Raw genomic sequence first — 17,806 nt, 5'->3', positions numbered from 1 at the left:
TGTGTCATTTCATTTCCACCAGCTATCCAGGATGGACTATGCAGTCCCGCCTAATGCTGGCTAGATTGCCAAAAAGCAGTAGTTTGCATGTCAGCAAGCCTCTCTCAGTGCCAATTATGCTGTAGGTGGCGTGTGCAAGGTTTTGCATGCCTTTTAGGTAGCTGGCTTGCTAGTTTTAGACCAAAATACCATTGTCCTGCTTTAAGACATGAAGTGAAATGGCCAGTCTCAGTTTGATACAAGAACATTAACAGTATTTTACCTCTCTGCAAAAGAGCACTTTACTGTAACAATTTGTGTGATGCATTGTAGGATTGCAGTATACACTGAGAATGTTGGCCTTGCATTGTGGAGATTCACCAGGGAGCAAGTGATTGAGTGATTTATATAAACGAATAAATAAAATACATAAATAAGAATTAAGTAAAATAAATTAATCAAAGAATTAAGAAAATCGTATTGTCACTGAAATTGACATTCCACATAAGAATCACTCAAACACATAACAACAAAATCTGAAGTAAGTGGAATTCTCTCCCCACCCCTGAGCTCAGCGCAGCGGTCCCTCTCCTCTCTGACGTTTCTCTCTGCTCTGCAGCAAGTGAGGAATGCAGTTAAGAAGACCAGAAGCTTTCAAAACAGCAGCTGCAGGGTCTCTTCCAAACCCCGAACCTCAACACCCTTCATCCCTCTTCTACCTCCACTATTACCCTTCTAGTCCCCCCCCCCCTTCCCCCCGCACCCCATCCTATGCCACTACGACCTGCGCTTCAGCAACCCTCAGCAGTGGGAGAGCAGGCCAAGAATGTCCTCCTTGTTTCTCTCTTCCAAAATGTCTCAGGAGTACGTCGCTCATCTGTGAGAAAGCCAAGACTTCACTTTCACTGCCAAGTCCCACGATGAGTCTAATCCGTCCCGGGGAGTGTTCCGCTAATAACCTGGGACTCAGCCTTCGCTTAATCATAATCTGGCCGCATTCCTCTGTTTTTTTAACTCCAGATGTCAGAAGCCAGGATTATGTTTGGTCTGACTGGCGTAATTTGGAATAATGCAATTTGACAGATGCATTCCTACTTTTGCCTTCACCGCATTGTCCATATTTGTGTCTTACCTTTATGGTACAAGATTCATCTCAGGAATGTCGGAATCTTTTTTTTTTCAGACACTGCTAGTGAGCTGCAAGAACAATTCTGATGAGCAACAATCAAAGAAATGCCTGTATGGCAGACATTTTAAATGTATCAACAAGCTTACAGCGAGTTTCTTAGCTGGTTGAGATTTATCACGCTGACCTTTTGCTGGAAATGTCTCACATGGTTTTACCTTCTGTGCAAAACATCCAGCAGACATGTGTTTAGTGAAGTGGAACAGAGTCATCACCTGAGTTATGTTGTCCGTAAAGGCATACATCATATGATGTACTCTCCAGACGCTGCAGAGCTGCCAAGGGATTTGAGCTTTACAGTTAGGGGAGAGGTAGACTACTGCTGTTACTGTCGTTTTTGTCTGGTGTAAACCCAGTGTTCCTAAGATCCCTTCTAATCGCTAATCACTGTCTGTCCCTCTCAATGTACAACTACCCACAATCCTCCACAGTTACGTCCGTTGTGTTCTCACCTGTGCTTGACCTGTTGCTCTCCTCTGCCCGCCAGGTGCGCGCTGTGACGAGTGTGCCCCCGGTTACTATGGCAACCCCTCTCAGCCAGGGGGGCGGTGCCAGGCATGTCGCTGTAACAACAACATTGACCTGTCAGACCCGGCCTCCTGTGACCCACGCACGGGAGACTGCAGGAAGTGCCTCTACAACACGGAGGGGCCCGACTGCGGCGTGTGCAAGAGTGGTTACTATGGTGATGCCTCTCGCCGTAATTGCAGAAGTAAGTTCAAATGATTTCACTTTGATTTGAAGAAGTCTTAAGCAGGGATAGGAAGTATCAATGCACACATCGTGTACTCTGAATGTTTGACTTCATTAAGCTCTTAGCAGGTACTTTGATCCAAACATATTTGTTGGTTAGTACAGTTAAGTCCCGTTTTATTCATCAGAATTACAGGTTGAATAGTTCATTTAAATAATATATTACTTCATCGTCATCTCCACAGAGTGTACTTGTAACTTCCTGGGCACGGCACGTGACCAGTGCATAGCGAAGGAGGACTGTGTGTGCCAACGCTCCTCTGGCCAGTGCCAGTGTCTGCCCAACGTGAGCGGCCTCACCTGTGACCACTGTGCCCCCAACTACTGGAACCTGGCCAGCGGGCGAGGCTGCGACGCATGCGGCTGTGATCCCAACAACGCCTACACCCCAGCTTGCAATGAGGTGTGTGTGTGTGTGTGTGTGTGTGTGTGTGTGTGTTGGCCTCCGTATGAGGGCACAGTACAGTACAGTACACCATTGTTATGCTCTGCAACCCATTGTAACCTGTGTCTCTGTGTGTGTGTGTGTGTGTTTATGAGTATGAGTGTATGAATGTATGTACTATTAAGGGTGTGCAAAAGCATTCACTTGTTTGAGTGTTTTTGACTCCCATCCTCTAGTCTACTGCACCCATTTGATGACTGATACTGTCGCTCCGTGTCTTAGTTCACAGGCCAGTGTCAGTGCCGTCAGGGCTTTGGTGGAAAGACCTGCCGCGACTGCCAGGAGAACTTCTGGGGCGATCCCCGGGTCCAGTGCCGAGGTGAGCCTCTCAATGATGCTGATGCATACTCCTCAGTACACTATGGTCCACTAGCATCTTATACTGTTAAGGCCCATCCACACCATTTATGATAACTGTAAAGGCAACCTTATGTATAACAGCAGGGATATTTTCTTATATTCCTCATAGATAAAACACTCTCCTTGAAAGTTTCATGAAAGTGACATCTAAAATTCAACAGATTCACAGTTGCTGTCGGCGCTTGTAGCGTTCTCAAAATCCCTCTGAAAGTGATGCCCAATCAGTATCACTACTCCAGTGAGGATTTGTAGTTACGCTGCTATTACCATTGACCAGTAATGAGCCCTCTCTCTACCCCTGCAGGTTGTGACTGTGACCCTCGGGGCATTGAGACGTCTCAGTGCAACCGGGTGACGGGCCACTGCGTGTGCCAGCAGGGGGTGTCGGGGGTGCGCTGTGACCAGTGTGCCCGCGGCTTCTCTGGCACCTTCCCCGACTGCCAGCCATGCCACCAGTGCTTCGGCGACTGGGACCGCATTGTTCAGGACCTGGCGACCAGAACTAAATCCCTGACGGACCGGGCCAAAGAAATCCAGACGACTGGCTTGACTGGGCCATACGAGAAGAGATTCAAGGAGCTCGAGGACAAGCTGGCGCAGGCCAGGGGTATTGTCAATGCCCGGAATGCCACCGCAGAGGCCGTCACCACCCTGATGGGCATGATTGAGGACCTGAGGTAGGATGGTCAGAGGATGAGAAGGTGTACTTATTGAAAATACGCATAAAAAGCCCAAACTAATGTAATACACTTCAATGTATTAATTCACTTTAATACACTTAAAATGAAACATTTGCACATTAACTGAAAACTTCTTGGATGCTTCCTACATGTCCACACACAGAAATACACATTAACACAGTCAGAGCCACATACAGCACATACAGTAAACACCTACAAACACAGATACTGACTCGCATCTGAAATCATGCCCATTTTTACCACATTTTTGTGGTACTAATTTTTCCTGGAAAAAATGGAATTAATACAGTAAAAAGAAGTACACTATATTTTACTGTAAAGTACCATAGTTTTATTTGGCCCTGGGCTCAATTTGTCTGGTGATTCACATAGGTCTCGTATCGGAGAGACCACAGACACGCTGAATCGCCTGGAGGGAGACCTCACCAACGTGCAGGACAACAACTATGAAGCCAGTAATGAGCTCAGCAGTCTGGAGAGGGAAGCCAAGGAGCTGAACCTGACCTGCGATGGCCTCAACCGTCAGCTGGATATCCTCAAGAACTCCAACTTCCTCGGTTAGAATGCATAACATTTAACTATAACATAGTAATAGCAATCATTTAGACTTACATAATTAAGAATACTGTAGGCTTATTATGAAATAAGAATATCATAATCCAAATGTATGAAAATGGTGTGTTATATCTTGCAGGTTTTGATAAAAAATAAATGTAGCATTAACGAAGGGTGGTACTGAAGAAATCAACATGTGTTCTTCCTCAGGTGCATATGATAGCATCCGCAGCTCCCACAACAAGTCTCGAGATGCAGAGCGTCGTGCCAACCAGGCGACCACAGACATCCCGAGTACCGTTAGCCAGTCAGCTGCAACTCGCCGCAAGACTGAGCGGCTCATCGCCGACAAGAAAGATGACTTCAACCGCAAGAATGCTGCCAATAAGCGTGCCTTGCAAGATCTCAATGGCAAGGCCCAGAACCTGGACATGAAGAAACTGAATGAGAAGGTCAGTCCATCTCTCCACTGGTTTATTTTGCTAAGATAAAAGTCATGGACGTTTCTCTCTTGTTGACAAACTGCTTCATAATGTCTGCATCGGCCCTCACCTGTCTTCCTCCGTTGACCAGGTCTGTGGTGCCCCTGGTGACGCTCCTTGTGAAGAGAGTCCGTGTGGAGGAGCTGGTTGCCGTGACGACAACGGCAACCGCCTCTGCGGTGGCTTGAACTGCAATGGTGCCGTGGCCAAGGCTGACAGTGCCCTCGACAAATCCAAACATGCTGAGAAAGAGCTGAACCGAGCTATGGCTGAGGTGGAGGAACTCTTCCAGAAGGTGAGCTAGGGGACTAGCCATAGCACTGGGAAGGCCTACTGTACACTTTCACCCTCTTTTGGAACCACTGTGTTAGACACTATTGGCCTTTCACCTTTCCCAAAGTGAACAAGAAAAACAACCTGCAGACTCACACTGTACACTAAAGTGTTATTCCTTAACTTTTCCTTAAGTACAGTAGCTCTCCTCTGACCCTGCAGTCCTCCTCTTTATTTGGTGTGGTTTTCAGGTGGCAGATGCCAAGTCCAAGGCTGAAGAGGCGAAGGACAAAGCCCAGGCAGCACTGGAGAAAGCCAACGACACCAAGAACAAGGTGGAGCGTTCCAACAATGACCTCCGCGACCTCATCAAGCAAATTCGTGACTTCCTTACACGTGAGTCCAAGCCAACTATCCAATGTAGCAGAACTTAAAGAGACCCTATGCAACTTTCTGCAGGAGACGATCGCTCCTTGTTTACATCTGGAAGTCTGAGACGAAGAACCACGCTTGCAATTTATATATTTAAATATAGCCTATACATGTATAAATATACACGCTAAAGCTGTCGGGGAAGCTCTGCAGAGAAAATGCAAGCATAAAACGAGCGAAAACGAAAAACGAAACCGAAACCAGAGATGAAATCGGAACTTGAACGGAAACCAAATGCATTGCCCATCAGTTGATAGAATAAAATAGAATATATACTATACTTTTTTGATCCCGTGATGGGGTCTTTGTGCACAGTGGTAATGGGACCGTGTGTGCCTTTCACAGAGGAGGGTGCTGACCCAGACAGCATTGAGATGGTGGCCAATCGGGTCTTGGAGCTGTCCATCCCAGCCTCCCCTCAGCAGATCCGGCATCTGGCCGAGGAGATCAAGGACCGCGTCAGGAGCCTGGCCAACGTGGACGCCATTCTGGAACAAACGCAGGACGACGTGCGCAAGGCTGAGCAGCTGCTTCACAACGCCAAGAGAGTCAGGTACCTCACGGCTGGCCTCAGGCCCTCCTGTAGGGTGCATCCTCTTGAGTTTTCGATTCCTTTTTGTAGAGTTTTGGGAGTTTTTCTCCTCTCTTTTCGAAATCCTTTGGTAGTCTATTTTGCCCTATGTAGCATCTTTTTTGTAGAGTTGTTGTTTTTCTCCCCTCTTTTCGAAATCCTTTGGTAGTCTATTTTGCCCTATGTAGCAGACTAGCAGCCAATTCTGTTCCACAGATTGTACTCGTCACTCTTCATGTATACTCCCCTGACACTCGTTCATACCTTTACACAACTTAGAAACAGAGCAGAGGGGGCAAAGAACGCTGCCGAGACGGTGCAGAAAGCACTGGACGATACCCGCAAGGCCCAGGCTGCTGCAGAGAAGGCCATTAGAAGAGCCAAGGATGACATTGGACTCACTGAAACCCGGCTGGCTCAGGTAACCCTTCACAGCCACAGATGTTTAAGGTCGTGGGAGGACAGGATAGAAATGTTTGTGAAAAGTGAAAGGACAATTCCAGTATTATTACAGTTATTATGTATGTATTTATGACATTTTGGCCAAAACAAGGAAACATTTGATGGACTTAAGTAGTGATATCCCTGCACATTCCTCCAACTTTGCATCTTTAGATCGAGTCTGAGACGGCTGCCAGTGAGGAGGATTTGAAGGAAGCCATGGACCGGCTGGGTATCTTGGGCCAGGAGATTGACGCCCTGAAGGCCAAACGAGCCACCAACAGCATGGAAGCAGCTCGAGCAGAAGAGACAGCCACTATGGCACGAGACAAAGCCAATGAGGCCAAACAGGTGAATGAGACTGTTACAGGCACACAAGAAATGTTAGCTTTTAAATTAAAAATTAAAAATTATAGCTTTAAAAAGCTATTTGTCAAAAAATTGGTTTGTCATGATAGTGAACTCTGGTGCAACTGCTAAACTCGTCATGACTGGAGTGAAACTAATAAAGATGCTACCATTGTTGGCTTTAAGTATGGAAATTGTAGTTTCTCAATTTCATATAGGATTTGAGTTGAGAAACAGTTTGGTGTTAGCCAGACTAGGGGAATTGCATTCACGCTGCTTCACATCAGCAGAACAGCATATGCAGATGGGAACAACACAAAAACTCTTGAGACATATGGTGGTGCCATACATGCGTCTGCCTATGTAACAGTTAGCTGGCTGGTAGCTGGCTACCATTACGTATACACTGTTGATATTCTCTGATTGTGATAAGCCATTGCCATTCCTGTTGCTAGATGTCCCTAATCTATGTGTTTTGCAGATTCTGGACGGCGAGCTGACTGATAAGTACCGCACAGTGCAGGAGTTGGTGGGCACAAAAGCCAAAAAAGTTCACGACGCCAAGAAGAAGGCCGAGCGCCTGAGAGATGAGGCCAAAGACCTCCTAAAGGATGCTCAGAACAAACTTCAGAGACTAGCAGGTGAGTGGAGGGGTGAAAGGTCATGGTAGGCCCAGATAGCAAGTGGGTTAGAGGGCTAAAGGCTGCATAAATCCATCTGGTGAAGTTCTGAAATTGTTTAGATTAGTGTATTGGAGGGATTTTACTGATTTCCTGTCCGTTCATCAATCAAAAGCAAGACTTACTAACTGACACTAGCCATCTTACATTTTGTCAGGATGCTATTTCCCCCTTGTGGTAGGAAGGTGGTATTACAATGACATGAGCCATGTATTTTTTTGCTCGTAAGCAATACTGATTCTTTGGTTATTTTTGTCAGCAATAACAATGTTTCCACACAGAAATACAGTTAAACATAATTCAATTCAATTCAATACAATGTTTGTCTGTATTTTCAGAGCTTGAGAAAGACTATGAAGAAAATCAGAAAACTTTAGAGGGCAAAGCCCAGCAGCTGGATGGACTGGAGGACAAAATGAAGGCCATTCTTGACGACATCAACAAGCAGATTCAGATCTACAACACCTGCCAATAAACAGCTTGATCTCTGCACAGCCTTGTGTGCAGTTTGAAACACTCCAGAACTACTGAATCATCTCTTAGTAAAGGTGCCTTACTGACCATGTGTTAAGTTCAGATGACCAATGTTAACTGCCTCAAACCAAGCGATCCCACATATACATGGCGTCAGAACTGCTGTCTCTTCTCAAACCAAAGGATGAAAGTGTTCTAATGCAAAATATGATTAATTATACAGTATAATATGCTTTCATGATAGAAGTCAATGTATACATACTTGTACATGTTTGTGAAATTAGTGTAAATATATTATGTGTGATTTTTATTTAATGAATTGGAGATGAGAGAGTTATCAAATACTGTAATTCATATCTGTTTATTAACAGACTTTTTACCTCCATAAACATGCCATTTTGTTCTTTGGAAATAAATACCTTTTGAGAGCAAAATAATTAAAAAATACAGTCTGTTACATTAAGAACATCAGTTATAGACACATGGAATATTTTTGTTTGAATGTGTAGGCTATTCATTAAAAGAGAGACATTGGTGAGTGTACAATGATGTGTAGCCTATTTCTTAGTATTGTAGGTCTCCTTTCCTGACTGTTGTAGTAGTATATACAGTACCCTCCAGAATTACTGGCACCCTTGGTAAAGTTGACTAAAAATAGGTATAACAAATGATCTTTTGGTGATTTATTGTACTCTCACAATGAAAACAATTAGGAAAAATACACCCTGGAAGGGAAGCAAATTTATTCTGAGAAAAAGGAAAATCTTATAAAGAAATAAATATTTTTAACAAAAACACATTGCTCATAATTATTGGCACCCCTGTCACTCAGCGGCTAAATCCTCTAGTTATTTTTCAGCATTGGAGTGACAAGAGAATACACTAAATTGAAATAAAAAGAAAGTGTTTTCACATTTGTGAGTAAGAGAATGTCTATGGAAACTACGTATTTTGTTAAAAATGTCTATATTTCCAGTTAAAATGATGATTAAAAGGTTCTAATCAGGGTTAAATTGGGATTGGTTATGTGGGGGGGCTCTGCCTCGTACCCGCCTCCGGCCTGCCCAAATATACTTTGTAAAAGTAGGCTACTTAAATGGGCGAATGTTTAGTGTCTCAGCTCATGTAGACATGTAGGCCTACATTTTGACATTTGACATTTTTAAACTGTTAATGATCAAGCAGTTTTGTGTATATGACAATCAAGTTCAAGTTCAAGTTTATTGTCCTGTACTCATAAAAATATTTTTTATAAGTAATGAAATTCCTTGGGCTCAAGTGTCCCTTCAACTACAGAAATACATTTATAAATAAACAAATACATCAATAAATAAATACATACACACACACACACATACATACATACACACATACAGAGGTGGGCACAAATACATCAAAAACTATTTTGTTACAAAATACAAATACTGGCGTAGAAAATGTAACAAAATAAAATACAAAATACGGATGTGAAAAATGTATTTAATTAAAATACAAGTAATTAGTAATTAGAAAATACAAAAATACCCCCGCAATAAACATGGTATACCAACTTTAAAGAGACCCTATGCAACTTTTTCATAGTCATAAAATCGCTCAGAAATCGTTGCTTTGCTTGACTGACCAGTTTTATCGAACACTAATATTTCCTCCCGCCCCCAGTGTCCCTATCCGCTATTGCAACCTTGCAGTTTCTGCAGGAGACGATCGTTCCTTGTTTACATCTGGAAGTCAGGGACAAGAAGAACCACGCTTGCAATTTATATATTTATATATAGCCTATATATGTATAAATATACACGCTAAAGCTGTCGGGGAAGCTCTGCAGAGAAATATGCAAGCATAAAACGAGCGAAAAAGAAAAACGAAACCGAAACTAGAGATGAAATCGCCAATCCTGCATAGTTCCTCTTTAAAAATAAACTACAAGAAATACTAGTTTTTTATTGGCGGACAGAGGCCTAAATTCTTTACTTTGGGCTGAAGTAGCCTGGTCCTACCATACTCTCGTACATTCATAATGTACAGAGAGTCTGGACACTTTCCATTGCCAAGCATGAATTTCCTTGAATGCGGATACTCTGCCCAGAGCCTCTCAGATCTGCCATAACCAATCGATAAACGTTTGATCGTGAGGTGACATGCTCAAACTAGCGACCTCAACGTCATCGTTCTCAGCTACTCCCTCTGTTTGCTGATTGGACCTGCACATTTTTGTCTTGAGAAAACCTGTGAATATACCGCAGACCCAGACTACGTAGTGGAGTGAAATGAAAACTGAACGGAAGTACGTAGGAAGGCGGAGCCAGGCTACCCATGAAGTAGATCTAGTAAAAAAATGTAATCAGCATCCTACTGTATATCAATATACACGATGATTGAACTGACAACAAGCAGGCTTTTCAACAGTGGAATCAACTCTGACGAAGCAAACTACCCACCATCATTTTCCGTATTCAATGAAAGTAGTACGACAGATTGAACAGGTTAGCCTTTTTAAATTGAAATGCATTTCCTTTTTGTGCTATAAATGCATGCCTTTGGCCTTCATACAATACATGACTGGCAACACGGGGGACAAATAAAGTGACATCCTGTAAGGTGTCTCAATATACAGAATTAATTAACTGGGAGATGAAAACTCGAGACTGTTTCGCATTGGGGAGGTTTTTGCCTCAGTCTCCTCCATTATTTCTGCAGATCAGGACACCTTGGTTGATACCTTACATAAATCCTCATGTCATGGGGTTCATGTCCCAAAGATTCTGACCTTTGGCTCCCAGACTATGATAAGCATAGCATATTGTCATGGTTATACTAGGTAAGAGGCTATATTTAACTGTGTGATGAATTTTTGGCTAATTTGAGGGGGGAAATTATGAGATTTTTGTTAAGTATTTAAGTATTTTAAATACTCTAAATACAACACCTCAAAGTATTTTGTTACAAAGTACATTTGATTTTTTCCAATCCTGCAAAATACAAACTACAAAATACACTAAAGTAATTAAATACGTATTTAAAATACATATAATTGAAATACTGCCCATGTCTGCACACATACACACACACATACACACATACTACACACATATATACACACATACATACTATACAGGGGTTGGGGAGCACTAAGGGACACCCAGGAGCAACAGGGGTAGGCTACAGTGTACAGGGGTGTTGTATTCTGATGATGATCAGCCAACTGATTTGGCTACATGCCCTAGTACAAGTTCCTGTGACTTTTACAAAACAGTCAGCTTTTGATTTATGTGGGTCTGCTGTGGCTCAGTTACAGACCAGACCAGGCAGGTGTGGGTCAATGTGTTGTAAATTCATTTATCAATATAATGGACGAAGCTGTCCATGAAATTCAAGCGCAAGTAATGGAGGTTGCTTTTAAATGTCTTTAAATGTCTTTCTTCTTCACTAGCTCAGGCCACAGCAACCACCACCTGCTAATTCTCACATTGTCACTCAAACTGAGTGTTTCAATAGAGCAAGGAAATTAACGTCAATTAATATCTGTCAGAGGCCAATTTAAGGTGCCTAATCAGGATATTTGAGTTGTCAAAAGTAGAGCCACAAACATAGCACAACATCTTTTTTGTATTGTTCCTCAGTTGAGTAACCTTGCCCTTAGTTCTGCTACCCTAGGTGTTTCCTTTACTTGGCCGACATCTATTTCGCAGATTGTTGTTTGGGTAAAGGTGTACATATTGTGAAGTACTTTGTTGTAGGACGTACCGAACACAAAATGACTCTTGAGCAGTTCATCAAAGGCGCCAACTGCACTGGCTGACATGCATGGGATGGCATACTTGTCGAGAACAATGTACCCGTAATTTCCGGACTATAAGACGCAGCTTTTTCCCCATGCTTTGAACCCTGCGGCTTATACAACAGTGCAGCTAATCTGTGCGTTTTTACAGCTAACGACCACTAGGGGGGCTTCTCAACCTATGGATATTACAGGTTATGGTCCAACACCTGCGGCTTATAGCCCAGTGCGGCTTGAATATGTACATATTTGTTTTTTTCCCTAAATTTAGCTGGTGCGGCTTATATTCACCTTATAGTCCGGAAATTACGGTAGTATGCATGGATAGTGTTCTTCTTGGGTCCAGCTGCAAGGAGGTATGGCTGCTTGCTCTCAGCCTGTACGGCATCCAGATGTTCTTGAACACTGTTTCCAGTCTGTGAATGATTTGTTTCACATTAATGATTTCTGAATGTTAAAAGTTGCATTTTGTGCATAAACTCTATTAGGAGGTGTATATTTCTATTTCTGAAATTTGAGAAGCGTTTACTTAAATGACAAATAATGCGTCGGCATTACTTTGAGAACATCTCAAGCACCATACACTGGTAGGCAAGTGGAGAAAATATTTTGACCAACACCGATTTTGTTCAATTACATTGTTTGAATGCTAGAAAGAAACAACTCAGCAGAGGGCAACACTCTGACGTGGGCCTAATCTAAAAGGCGGCACATATGCATAACTGATGCCGACAAGAATCATTCACCAACCTTTAATAAGTACATGACAACATGATTCTCTGCCATGGATGCAGACATCTTCCCGGGTCTTTTGCGGCCTTGTGCAACCGGTGGAATCAGGTGGAGTAAGAGAAGTATCCCTGCAGGTTCATGATCCCGTGCTCTATGAAAAAGAGGCACAAGGATGTGATTAGCAGCTTAGTCAAACTTCATAAATTTTCCAACTGAGAGAAAATCTTTCAATTGTTTTAAAATATCTCACCTGTGTCATTTTCTTTATCATCGTTCCCCATACTCTCTGCTGCATCAATCAGCTCCTGGACATAGCCCTGGACATCGCCCTGGACCTCACCACGCCCAACTCTGGACAAGCACCCTTAACCACGGGTCACCGTGCTCACCTCGAGCTAACCTGTGTTCACCAGCTTTCACAGTCCGTATCCATACTGAAATTCAAGATCAAGCGAGCTTTTGCCCTTCTGCTCCATGGGAGGTTTCTGCCCTCACGAGCTTGCCTTAGGACACCTGCGTTACAGTTTGACAGGTATACTGCACCAGTCAAACTTCCCACCTGCCACTGTCCCCGAAGCGGGGCGCGGCGGCTCGCGCACCGCGTGACACCAGAAGCGAGAGCCCGTCGGGTGCTCGCCTTCCCACCTCACTGAATAAGAGTAGTGATATTTCACCGACTATCCACAAGAGCCTCACACTCATTCTACAGCCCTCCTTAATGTTTTTTTTTTGGATCTGATAAATGCACGCATCCGCAGGCCCCCTCAGTTTCCTTCCATAGGCCATGCGCGTTGAGACGCTGCGGGTGTGTACGCTCCATGCTAGCGACACTGGCAGGGGACTCACTGTGGAACAAACAGGTTTATTCGGGGCTTTCCACAATTTGGCCCTTAAACACCGTCTACAGGTGCTAGATGGTGGTGGACACCATTTTTCTCCACTTTGCTCAGACCGATATTGAGGCTTATATTTGAAGGGCTAGCACCTCTGGGCACACCTACCAAGCCCTGTTTCTTGGGCCACTCAGGCATACGAGGCAAAACCGTTACAGGGACCCATTCCTCATTCTGGTGCTGTAGTATAAGCAATCACCGCACCGAACCTTCACACTAGACACCTCACACGTTAGACTTCGCATCGCGGGCAGAGGAATTGCTTTTAACTGCAGCAACTTTAATATACGCTAATGGAGCTGGAATTACCACGGCTGCTGGCTCCAGACTTGCCCTGCAATGGGTCCTCACCCATGGGTTTAGGATACGCTCATTCCAATTACAGGGGCTCGAAAGAGACCTGTATTGTTATTTTTCGTCACTACCTCACTGTGTCGGAAATGGGTAATTTGCGCGCCTGCTGCCTTCCTTGGATGTGATAGCCATTTCTCAGGCTCCCTCTCCGGAATCGAACCCTGATACCTCGTTACCCGTGGTCACCATGGTAGGCGCCGAAAGTACCATTGAAAGTTGATAGGGCAGATATTCGAAAGACAAATCGTCACCACCGAGGGCGCGCGAGCGGCCCGGGGTTATCTAGAGTCACCAAAGCACGAGGCCCCCGGATGGGTTTTTGGATCTGATAAATGCACGCATCCGCAGGCCCCCGTGAAGGGGCCCAGTCAGCGCTCGTTTGCATGTATTAGCTCTGGAATTGCCACAGTTATCCAAGTACGGTTGGGAGCGATCAAAGGAACCATATCTGATTTAATGAGCCATTCGCAGTTTCACTGTACCGGCCTTGTGCACTTAGACCGGCATGTCTTAATCTTTGAGACAAGCATATGTTACTGGCAGGATCAACCAGGCAGCTGCTGGATAGCTGGCCCGTCCCCAGCGCGCGCTGGGGCCTTCGTTGCCTTTCGTTGCCTTTGGGTTGGCTCGCAGCGTGGGTAGCTGGCGTCACACGTCAGTGTGTGTGGACCTTGTGGACCGGGGGATGCGTTTCTAGGCTGCCGCTGGGGGTTGAGTCCGGCCGCCCGCCAGCCGACGGCCTCCTGTATCGGGCCGCTGAGTCAGACGGGTCGGCTGTGTCTCGCAACAGAACGTTTCGGCGCTGGGGGCGGAGGCTCCGTACACTGTGTAGTGACTTACTATAGTAATTTTCCAAACATTGTAGTGACTATGGTAAATACTATAGTATTTACAACAGTACACTACAATGCCTGGAAAATTACTATAGTAAATCCCACACTATATTGTAGTATATTATAGTATCCCACACTATATTGTAGTATATCATAGTAATGTATAGTATACTACACTGTGTAGTGACTTACTATAGTAATTTTCCAAACATTGTCGTGTACTATGGCCTAGTATTTACTACAGTACACTACAATGTCTGGAAAATTACTATAGTAAATCCCACACTATATTGTAGTATATTATAGTATCCCACACTATATTGTAGTATATTATAGTAATGTATAGTATACTACACTGTGTAGTGACTTACTATAGTAATTTTCCAAACATTGTAGTGTACTATGGTAAATACTATAGTATTTACTACAGTACACTACAATGTCTGGAAAATTACTATAGTAAATCCCACACTATATTGTAGTATATTATAGTATCCCACACTATATTGTAGTATGTTATAGTAATGTATAGTATACTACACTGTGTAGTGACTTACTATAGTAATTTCCCAAAAGTGTACTAGCCTGATTGCCATCGACTTAAAAGGCTCTGCAAGACTTTAGTCTGACCAAGAGTCTGTGCTAACACGGTTTCTCCAAGCGCTGGTTGACCCGCCTCCTTTAAGTGCCTCGATTTGCTACTGGTCGATGTCAGAAAGCGGTTTGCCGAGTTTAAACCAATAACAACACTCTTTCCTCTGCCTTGAACACGCCTCTACCCAGAGCCATTGGAGCTGCTCAAAGTTGATTGGTTCTCGACCAAAAGGGGCAGTTCTGCAGATTTGGGGAATTCAGAAATCCTTCCCGATTAGCAGTTGACCAGACCAGCGACAGCAACGCCGAAGGTGTTACGTCACTGGGAGGGCGTGCCAGGCTAGTAGTGTACTATGGTAAATACTATAGTAAATCCCACACTATATTGTAGTATATTATAGTAATGTATAGTATACTACACTGTGTAGTGACTTACTATAGTAATTTTCCAAACATTGTAGTGACTATGGTAAATACTATAGTATTTACTACAGTACACTACAATGTCTGGAAAATTACTATAGTAAATCCCACACTATATTGTAGTATATTATAGTATCCCACACTATATTGTAGTATATTATAGTAATGTATAGTATACTACACTGTGTAGTGACTTACTATAGTAATTTTCCAAACATTGTAGTGACTATGGTAAATACTATAGTATTTACTACAGTACACTACAATGTCTGGAAAATTACTATAGTAAATCCCACACTATATTGTAGTATATTATAGTATCCCACACTATATTGTAGTATATTATAGTAATGTATAGTATACTACACTGTGTAGTGACTTACTATAGTAATTTTCCAAACATTGTAGTGTACTAGCCTGATTGCCATCGACTTAAAAGGCTCTGCGAGACTTTAGTCTGACCAAGAGTCTGTGCTAACACGGTTTCTCCAAGCGCTGGTTGACCTGCCTCCTTTAAGTGCCTCGATTTGCTACTGGTTGATGTCAGAAAGCGGTTTGCCGAGTTTAAACCAATAACAACACTCTTTCCTCTGCCTTGAACACGCCTCTACCCAGAGCCATTGGAGCTGCTCAAAGTTGATTGGTTCTCGACCAAAAGGGGAAGTTCCGCAGATTTGGGGAATTCAGAAATCCTTCCCGATTAGCAGTTGACCAGACCAGCGACAGCAACGCCGAAGGTGTTACGTCACTGGGAGGGCGTGCCAGGCTAGTAGTGTACTATGGTAAATACTATAGTAAATCCCACACTATATTGTAGTATATTATAGTAATGTATAGTATACTACACTGTGTAGTGACTTACTATAGTAATTTTCCAAACATTGTAGTGTACTATGGTAAATACTATAGTATTTACTACAGTACACTACAATGTCTGGAAAATTACTATAGTAAATCCCACACTATATTGTAGTATATTATAGTATCCCGACCCACACTATATTGTAGTATATTATAGTAATGTATAGTATACTACACTGTGTAGTGACTTACTATAGTAATTTTCCAAACATTGTAGTGTACTAGCCTGATTGCCATCGACTTAAAAGGCTCTGCGAGACTTTAGTCTGACCAAGAGTCTGTGCTAACACGGTTTCTCCAAGCGCTGGTTGACCCGCCTCCTTTAAGTGCCTCGATTTGCTACTGGTCGATGTCAGAAAGCGGTTTGCCGAGTTTAAACCAATAACAACACTCTTTCCTCTGCCTTGAACACGCCTCTACCCAGAGCCATTGGAGCTGCTCAAAGTTGATTGGTTCTCGACCAAAAGGGGCAGTTCCGCAGATTTGGGGAATTCAGAAATCCTTCCCGATTAGCAGTTGACCAGACCAGCGACAGCAACGCCGAAGGTGTTACGTCACTGGGAGGGCGTGCCAGGCTAGTAGTGTACTATGGTAAATACTATAGTAAATCCCACACTATATTGTAGTATATTATAGTAATGTATAGTATACTAGTAGGTTCACTGTTTTGATTCCCAAAGGCCTTGGGAACCTAATTAAGGTGCATGGTATCATGAACACCAAGAAAAACCTGAACATTTTCAAAGGAAATCAAACAATCTCTGCCAAGGCCCTAAAAGTTGGTCATGATTGGATCATTCATCAGGTCAATGAACCAAAACAAATGTCCAGATCAAAACAAATATGGTTTACTGAACACAAAATCAAGCTTTAGACATTACCATTGCAGTCCCCTGATCTAAACTCTGAGAAAAACAGTGGGATGAGTCAAAGAGGAGAATGCACAAGTGTAGACCCAGCAATCTGGACGATCTGGGGAGATTTCGTATGAATGGTCTTAAATCCCTTACTTTGTATTCTCAACTTTTATGGGGTGTCAGAGAAGAATATTACAAGCTGTTTTATTGACAAAGGGAGGTTTAAGAAGGTATTACAAGTAGGGGTGCCAATTGTGAGTGACGTGTTTTTGTTAGAAAAATTCATTTATTTTATGAGATTTTCTTTTTTCTCAAAATAATTTGCTTCCTTTCAATGTTGGCTTTTTCCTCATTTTGTTTCGTTGAAAAATTACAATAAATCACCAGCAGCAGATTATTTTTTATGCCTGTTTTAGTCAACTTTACTCAAGGGTGCCAATAATTCTGGAGGGTATATGGCTACAATCATGAAATAGTAAAATGTAAATGGATGGTTAAATTATGGTCCAGTGTATAGGGCGGCCTATGAGCAACTAGTAAGATCCACAGACTTGCAATGAATTGACTGATCCAAGGGAGGACGCTCTAAATCTGCAAATTGTGACAATCTCTCTGTAATCTTATATTTGGATAAAGAAAGAGCCCGCATTAGCCCACTTTTTCTGGTAGGCCTATCTGTGCAGCTCTTTGATAATTCTGGTACAACATTTTACATTAACTACACATAGCCTAACAGTGGCGCAACTGATAACGAGATGAGATAGCCTATGCGCCTGCTGTGGAGAGCTTGGTTGAAGACCT

General features: G+C 43.2%; 1 protein-coding gene across 2 annotated transcripts in view; it reads left to right on the top strand.

Moving 5' to 3' along the window:
- The window catches only part of lamb2 (laminin, beta 2 (laminin S)), a 40,439-nt gene extending 32,033 nt beyond the window's left edge, over positions 1–8,406 (top strand). For both annotated transcript variants that reach the window (XM_062540615.1, XM_062540614.1), the window contains 13 exons: positions 1,653–1,877; positions 2,104–2,321; positions 2,586–2,682; positions 3,028–3,400; positions 3,797–3,981; positions 4,190–4,431; positions 4,553–4,756; positions 4,986–5,130; positions 5,512–5,719; positions 6,017–6,158; positions 6,353–6,529; positions 7,008–7,167; positions 7,545–8,406. In XM_062540615.1, coding sequence (XP_062396599.1) covers positions 1,653–1,877; positions 2,104–2,321; positions 2,586–2,682; positions 3,028–3,400; positions 3,797–3,981; positions 4,190–4,431; positions 4,553–4,756; positions 4,986–5,130; positions 5,512–5,719; positions 6,017–6,158; positions 6,353–6,529; positions 7,008–7,167; positions 7,545–7,681 — 2,513 coding nt within the window. In that variant the 3' untranslated portion in view covers positions 7,682–8,406. The remainder of the gene's footprint in view (positions 1–1,652; positions 1,878–2,103; positions 2,322–2,585; positions 2,683–3,027; positions 3,401–3,796; positions 3,982–4,189; positions 4,432–4,552; positions 4,757–4,985; positions 5,131–5,511; positions 5,720–6,016; positions 6,159–6,352; positions 6,530–7,007; positions 7,168–7,544) is intronic.
- The last annotated feature ends 9,400 nt before the right edge of the window (positions 8,407–17,806 follow it).

The sequence above is a fragment of the Sardina pilchardus genome, chromosome 7 (genome assembly GCF_963854185.1).
Source record: "Sardina pilchardus chromosome 7, fSarPil1.1, whole genome shotgun sequence".
Classification (NCBI taxonomy): Eukaryota; Metazoa; Chordata; class Actinopteri; order Clupeiformes; family Clupeidae; genus Sardina; species Sardina pilchardus.
Note: the sequence above shows the minus strand (reverse complement) of the source record. Positions and strands in the feature narration are given on the sequence as shown.